This window comes from Pseudorasbora parva, chromosome 6 (assembly GCF_024679245.1).
Source record: "Pseudorasbora parva isolate DD20220531a chromosome 6, ASM2467924v1, whole genome shotgun sequence".
Classification (NCBI taxonomy): Eukaryota; Metazoa; Chordata; class Actinopteri; order Cypriniformes; family Gobionidae; genus Pseudorasbora; species Pseudorasbora parva.
The window spans coordinates 37,025,697-37,033,824 of record NC_090177.1 but is presented as its reverse complement, the minus strand read 5'-3'; the positions used below and the strand labels follow the sequence as shown (position 1 = coordinate 37,033,824).

Here is an 8,128-nt window from a genome sequence, read left to right as displayed (position 1 = left end):
CCATTATCATAATGGCATAATGGATAATGTATAAAAACGTCAAGGTTTCATAAGTTTATTGTGTTAAGATAAATCCATGACTATGAACCTTCACATTCGAGTAAGATCATTTTGTGAGAATGATATATAATGTGATAAACGGTAGAATGTTTAGATCATTGGTTAGAGTCACATTTGACTGGATAAAAAAAGATTCTTATTAGCATACCTGAGTGCACAGCCTTTCCACTATGATGTGTGGCAATTTGGGACAATGCAATAGAAGTGTATTTCTCAAAAGCCTGTCATTAAAAAACAGGTTTCTACAGTCTTCCACAGCATTTTGTTAATGTTTTACCACACCTTTGATGGTTGGATTGACTTGTACAGAAGGATGGGTTTTTCAGTATTATGAAATCCTTCTTCTTCTGTTAATGCCATCAAAACATTGTAAATCACGTCATTACCTATGAAGATCAGAAGGACAACCATCATGAAAGCAACAGGTCCCATCTGAGCCTTTCGAGCCATCCGGACATGGCAGTTGGGATTAATAGAGCAATCACACACTGTGACCGTCAGGTTATGGATGGCATAAAGTCCCTGCTGGTCTGTAATTTTGATCTGGAGGAGGTAATGACCTGAATACACAATCTGTTCTTTTACAAGATTCACCGTTGTGCCTTTGAGAGATAAATATGTGTTAGTATAACTACCTAGAGTCAACATAAAACACATAACTCATTTTACTTCTGTGATGTTTTCTATTTTAAACAGGATATTTAGTGATGAATAGTGTAGTGTGGACTGGGATGAGTTAAGTATAAGGATCCATTACCATAGGCTGGTTCAACTCTCCATTTGTCCTCAACATTTCCCAAAAGCTCATAGTAGAAAGGAGAACTGTATGGAGGAAGGTCCAGGTCTACAGCTGTGATGTTGGCCATTGTGGGCTCTGTATCCAGGCATATGTTGACTGCATTGACTTCCAGTGTAGGTACGTTATCATTTTGATCAATCAGGTGAATAAATAGAGTTCCAGTGCCTGTCAGCGGTGGGAATCCTGCCAATCAGAGACTTGGAGTAAACAGAAATTCAGTTGGATAGATGATAATGTCATTCATGATCATTCATGAGGTTGCAAGGTTAAAGGGGTCTTTAATGAGGCTTATTTCTTCATTCATTATGATAAGAGTACAGTTGTATCACCCATGTACCTGTGGTTGGGACACATGTGGGTGGGGTTACTGGCCACCCACGACTCCTGACCCGCCATGGCCACCCGAGACTCTTGACTTGCCATGGCCACCCGAGACTCTTGACCCACCATGGCCTCCCGAGACTCTTGACCCTCCATGGCCACCCGAGACTCTTGACCCGCCATGGCAACCCGAGACTCTTGACCCACCACTGGCCATCTGAGACTCTTGAGCCACAATGGCTGCCTGAGACTCTTGACCTGCCATGGCCCCCTAAGACGCTCGACCCGCCATGGTCGCCAGAGACTCTTGACCCGCCATGGCCACCTGAGACTCTTGAACCACAATGGCTGCCCGAGACTCTTGACCTGCCATGGCCACCCAAGACACTCGACACGCCATGGTCGCCTGAGACTCTTGACCCGCCATGGCCACCCGAGACTCTTGACCCGCAATGGCCGCCCGAGACTCTTGAACCACAATGGCCCACCGAGACTCTTAACCCACCATGGCTGCCCACGGCTCCTGACCCACCCTGGTCACCCACGGCTCCTGACCCACCCTGGTCACCCACAGCTCCTGACCCACCATGAACACTGGAACAACCCTGAAGGCTTCCCAGCCTGTCAGGTCCTGGTTCCCCTGTATACCTGTGCCCTTTGTATATTCAGTCATCTGTGTTTGTATTTAAGTTCATCTTGTTCACTCTCTCCTTGTCTGGTCACAGTTTATAGTGCATGTGTTCCTATGTATATTGCCTGTTTTGAGAAATCTTCTTCAGTAAGCTTTGTTTGAGCAATGTATTTACGTGTCCTTGTCTTCCTGCCTGAGCCACTCGTGAAAAAATAATATTGCAATTTATTACTGTTATCAAAGCTGAATTTTACTCCAGTCTTCAATGTCACATGATTCTCCAGAAACCATTCTAATATGATGATTTGATACTCAAACTTTTTTTTTTTATTACAAACCCGATTCCAAAAATGTGGGACACTGTAAAAATTGTAAATAAAAAAGGAATACAATAATTTACAAATCTCATAAACGCATATTTTATTTACAATAGAATATAGATAACATATCAAATGTTGAAAGTGAGATATTTTGAAATATCATGCCAAATATTGGCTCATTTTGGATTTCATGATAACTCCACATTCCAAAAAAGTTAGACAGGTAGCAATAAGTGGCCGGAAAAGTTAAATGTACATACAAGGAACAGCTGGAGGACCAATTTACAACTTATTAGGTCAATTAATAATAATAATAATAATAATAATAATAATAATAATAATAATAATAATAATAATAATTATAATAATAATGCGTTCAATTTATATAGCGCTTTTCAAGGCACTCAAAGCGCTTTACATAGAAGGGGGGAATCTCCTCAACCACCACCAATGTGCAGCATCCACCTGGATGATGCGACGGCAGCCATATTGCGCCAGAACGCCCACCACACACCAGCTGTTTGGTGTAGAGGAGACCGAATGATGAAGCCAATCAGGATATGGGGATTATTAGGAGGCCATGATGGACAGGGGCCATTGGGCAAATTTGGCCAGGATGCCGGGGTTACACCCCTACTATTTTTCCGAAAGACATCCTGGGATTTTTAATGACCACAGAGAGTCAGGACCTTGGTTTAACGTCTCATCCGAAAGACGGTGCTCTTTTGACAGTATAGTGTCCCCATCACTATACTGGGGTGTTAGGACCCACACAGACCACAGGGTGAGCACCCCCTGCTGGCCTCACTAACACCTCTACCAGCAGATACCTGGTTTTCCCAGTTGGTCTCCCATCCAGGTACTGACCAGGCTCAGCCCTGCTTAGCTTCAGTGGGAAACCAGTCAATTGGCAACTTAACTGGGTAATAAAAGAGTCTCTCTAAGTGGCAGTCTCTCTCAGATGTCAAGATGGTCAGAGGATCACTGTGGCAAGGGGGGCGTGGTTCAGCGAGGTCTGCAGCGGGAGAGAGAGCCGCGGGACGAGCGGTAAGTGAGTGGGTTGGAAGCAGATTAATAACACCTGTCTCTTGTTCCAGTAATGGGCGCGGAGAGGGTATAAAACACCGGTGGAACCGCAGACGAGGGAGAGAGAGAGTCGGACTGTTGGTGCGAAACACACAGAGACTGAGTTGACCCGGAAGCCGGAAGTGCCGCGAACCGGAAGTTATTGTTGCTTATGAGTTTGACTGAAAACACACGAAGAAGTGTGTTATTGACTTTGCTGAAAGAAAATAAAGAGAAAGCATCAACAGTCCAGCCGACCCCTGTGTCCTCTTCCTTCCTTATTATATCGAACTTGTTACACTGGTGCCGAAACCCGGGAAGGAAGTAGGACAGCGCCGCCATGACAACGCCCTCCGCCTCGCCGTTTGCGGACATCATCACCTCTCTCGCGGCCCTCCATCAAGAACAACATCAGTCTATGCTGGACCTGCGGGCAGACCAGGAGCGCCGCTTCGAGGCCATTGTCCGCGGCCAGCAAGAGGACCGCGAGAGGTTCCGGAGCTGGATCGACCGGGAGGTTCGCACCGAAGCCGCCGGGCTGGCCAGCGCACCGGTCCACGTGCCCCTGCATAAGATGGGGCCACAAGATGATCCCGAGGCCTTTATAGACCTGTTCCAGAAGGCCGCGGAGGCCTGCGGGTGGCCCCGGGCACAGTGGCCGGTGCGCCTCATACCACTGCTTACGGGAGAAGCCCAGGCGGCCGCCCAACAACTGCCGGTGGCGAACCTCCTGGAGTATGAAGACCTCAAGAGGGCCATCATCCAGCGGGTTGGTCGGACCCCCGAACAACATCGCCAGAGATTCCGCTCGCTGGAGTGGGGCGAGGCCGGCCGACCCTTCGCGATGGCCCAACAGCTCCGGGACTCGTGCCGCAAATGGCTATTGGCCGGTGGAAGCGTCATGGACCACATCGTCGATCTGGTGGTACTGGAGCAGTTTATCGCTCGGCTACCCAAGAAGACCGCCGAGTGGGTCCAGTGCCACCGGTCCACGTCGCTGACGACGGCCATCAATCTGGCGGAGGACCACCTGGTGGCGTGCCCGGGGGTCGGCGAGCCCCTATTAACCTCTCCCTCTCTCTCTCCCCCCTCTGTCTCTCCCTCTCGCCCTGGCCCTCTCCCTAGGTCCCGCCCTCCAGGGCCCCCTCGCATTCCCCCCAGAGGCCGGGGTGGAATGGGCCCAGGGCAGTAGTCGGGGTCGGGCGGGGATAACGGATCTGGTTCCACCCCCCCTCCGCGCTCATTTTCCAACCCACTCCCCGCCGCAGGGGCGGCGGGTAGGCCTGGGCTGGCCTGCTGGCGGTGCGGCGACCCGGACCATTTTGTGGACCGATGTCCGATGATGGACGTCGGGACAATGATCCGGGTCCCGGACTTCCAGCGGACCACCCCCGATCAAGCAGGAGAGTACCAAATTCCTGTGAGTATCAAGGGGGGTACATATCAGACCTTGGTGGATTCTGGATGTAACCAAACCTCGATCCATCAAAGCCTGATGCAGCCTGGGGCATTGGATACTGGCCGCGTGGTTAAGGTGCGGTGTGTGCACGGGGATGTGGTGGAGTATCCGCTGGTCCCAGTCACGATACAGTTCAGGGGAGAAAAACATAGCATTGAGGTGGCGGTTAGTCCCCACCTCCGGCATCCGCTAATTCTGGGGACGAATTGGCCCGCCTTTTCGGCGTTATTGGGGTCGTTATGCGCGGATGCCGCTTGGGAGAACAAGGCTAGGAACGGGGCGGCGCGAGTGCAGGTCGGCGAAACTGATACGGGACCCTTGGGAACAGCTCCAGAGGAACTGAGCGGGGTCGAGAGGCTGATTCTCTCGGACCGCGATGACTTCCCTCTGGAGCAGTCTCAAGATGAGGCCCTAAAACATGCATTTCAGCAGGTCCGCTCTATCGACGGTCAGTCTCTCCAACCCGCATTGCCCGTCACGTATCCTTATTTTGCCATAATTAAGGATCGGTTGTATCGAGTGACCCAAGACACTCAGACAAAAGTGGATACAACCCAGTTATTAGTACCAAAGAGCCGCCGGGAAATGCTTTTCCGGGCGGCTCACTTGAACCCGATGGCGGGCCACCTGGGACAGGCGGCCACACTGAATCGCTTAATGACCCGATTTTTTTGGCCAGGCATTCATGACAATGTGCGCAGGTGGTGCGCGTCTTGCCCTGAATGTCAGTTGGTGAATCCACTGGCCGCCCCAAAAGCGACATTGCGCCCCCTTCCATTAATGCAGGTCCCCTTCGAGAGAATTGCGATGGACCTCATCGGGCCATTAGAGCGATCCGCACGCGGACATCGTTTTGCGTTAGTCATCGTGGACCACGCAACACGATATCCGGAGGCAGTGGCTCTCCGCAACATCTCCGCGAAGAGTGTTGCGGACGCACTGTTTCGTTTGATCTCCCGAGTGGGGATTCCGAAAGAAATCCTCATTGATCAAGGCACGGCGTTTATGTCACGCACGTTGAGCGAACTCTACGGGTTATTGGGCATTAAATCCATTCGAACAAGCGTCTATCACCCACAAACGGACGGCTTGGTCGAGCGGTTTAATCGCACTCTTAAATCCATGATCCGTAAGTTCGTACAAGAAGACGCCAAAAATTGGGATCGGTGGTTAGAACCCCTCTTATTTGCCGTGCGGGAGGTTCCACAAGCCTCCACAGGGTTTTCCCCCTTCGAGCTTCTCTACGGACGGCAGCCCCGGGCAGCTGGACGTCCTACGAGAAACTTGGGAGGAGGGACCTTCTTTGGCCAAAAACGAAATTCAATACGTGCTGGACTTGCGAACAAAACTCCACACCTTGGGGCGGCTATCTAGGGAGAATTTGTTGCAAGCCCAGGACCGCCAGAGCCGGTCATATAACAGGGGTACGAAACTACGCAAATTCACACCGGGAGAGAAAGTGCTCGTATTACTCCCTACATCGAGCTCTAAATTAATGTCAAAGTGGCAGGGGCCGTTTGAGGTCGCACGACAGGTGGGAGACCTCGATTATGAAGTGATACGATCCGATAGGAACGGGGCACGTCAAATATACCACCTCAATCTCCTTAAGAAATGGAATGAGGTGGAATCAGTGTTGCTGGCGACGGTGATCGGGGGAGAGGATGATCTCGGGCCAGAGGCGAGCATCAAAGCACAATCAGTCGCGCTGGCCCCTGGGGGAGATCACCTCTCACCGTCCCAACTCACTGATTTATCAAAACTACAGGCGGAGTTCGCCGACGTGTTCTCGCCCCTACCGGGACGTACCAACTTAATTCAGCACCATATCGAGACCGAGCCGGGCGTGGTAGTTCGCAGCCGGCCGTATCGCTTGCCTGAACATAAGAAAAAAGTAGTTCAGGAAGAATTAGGGGCAATGCTCGATATGGGAGTAATAGAGGAGTCCAACAGTGACTGGGCGAGCCCGATAGTTTTAGTCCCTAAGACCGACGGCTCGGTCAGGTTCTGTGTGGACTACCGCAAGGTGAATGCAGTGTCGAAATTCGACGCGTATCCAATGCCGCGGGTTGACGAGTTGCTTGATCGGCTGGGCACGGCTCGATTTTATTCGACATTGGACTTAACGAAGGGCTATTGGCAGATCCCCTTGTCTCCATTGTCCAAAGAAAAGACAGCTTTCACCACGCCGTTTGGATTGCACCAATTTGTCACGCTTCCCTTCGGGTTGTTCGGGGCGCCCGCTACCTTTCAGCGCCTCATGGACAGGATTTTGCATCCCCATGCCGCATATGCTGCTGCCTATCTGGATGATATCGTGATTTACAGTCACGATTGGCAGCGGCATATGCAGCATGTCCGGGCGGTCTTGAGGTCGCTGAGGGGAGCGGGGCTCACGGCCAACCCGAAGAAGTGTGCGATTGGGCGGGTGGAAGTAAGGTATCTGGGCTTCCACTTGGGTCATGGACAGGTGCGTCCCCAAATTGATAAGACCGCCGCAATTGCAACCTGTCCGAGACCGAAGACCAAAAAGGAGGTAAGGCAGTTCTTGGGGCTGGCGGGATACTATAGACGGTTTATACCAAATTATTCGGACCTCACCAGCCCTTTGACTGACCTTACTAGAAAGGGGCTACCAGATACGGTCCAATGGACGGAGCCGTGCCAGCAGGCCTTCACCCGAGTTAAGGCTGCTCTATGTGGCGGGCCGCTTTTACACTCCCCTGACTTTTCTCTCCCTTTTCTGTTGCAGACTGACGCGTCGAACAGGGGGCTGGGCGCAGTCCTGGCCCAGGAGGTGGAGGGGGGAGAGCGGCCGGTGCTGTACATTAGCCGCAAGCTCTCAAAGAGAGAGGCTAAGTACAGCACCATCGAAAAGGAGTGCCTTGCCATCAGGTGGGCTGTTCTCACCCTCCGCTACTACCTTCTGGGGCGGGAGTTCACCCTCTGTTCGGACCACGCTCCTCTCCAATGGCTCCACCGCATGAAGGATACCAACGCGCGGATCATCCATTGGTATCTAGCTCTTCAGCCTTTTAAATTCCAGGTGGTCCACAGGCCGGGTGCTCAGATGGCTGTGGCCGACTTCCCGGGGGGGGGGGGGGGGGGGGGGGGGGGGGGCTGCAGGCCGGACGGCTCCCCGGCCTGAGTCGGGCGGTGGGGGTATGTGGCAAGGGGGGCGTGGTTCAGCGAGGTCTGCAGCGGGAGAGAGAGCCGCGGGACGAGCGGTAAGTGAGTGGGTTGGAAGCAGATTAATAACACCTGTCTCTTGTTCCAGTAATGGGCGCGGAGAGGGTATAAAACACCGGTGGAACCGCAGACGAGGGAGAGAGAGAGTCGGACTGTTGGTGCGAAACACACAGAGACTGAGTTGACCCGGAAGCCGGAAGTGCCGCGAACCGGAAGTTATTGTTGCTTATGAGTTTGACTGAAAACACACGAAGAAGTGTGTTATTGACTTTGCTGAAAGAAAA

The 8,128-nt window shown here is 52.0% G+C and overlaps 1 protein-coding gene across 1 annotated transcript in view; it reads right to left on the bottom strand.

The window, feature by feature from the left end:
- Positions 1–333: 333 nt before the first annotated feature.
- Positions 334–8,128, bottom strand: part of LOC137079522 (cadherin-like protein 26) — a 35,243-nt gene continuing 27,448 nt past the window's right edge. The window contains exons 10-11 of the mRNA XM_067447474.1: positions 818–1,042; positions 334–662 (exon numbers count right to left, since the gene is read on the bottom strand). Of these exons, the coding sequence (XP_067303575.1) occupies positions 334–662; positions 818–1,042 (554 nt within the window). The remainder of the gene's footprint in view (positions 663–817; positions 1,043–8,128) is intronic.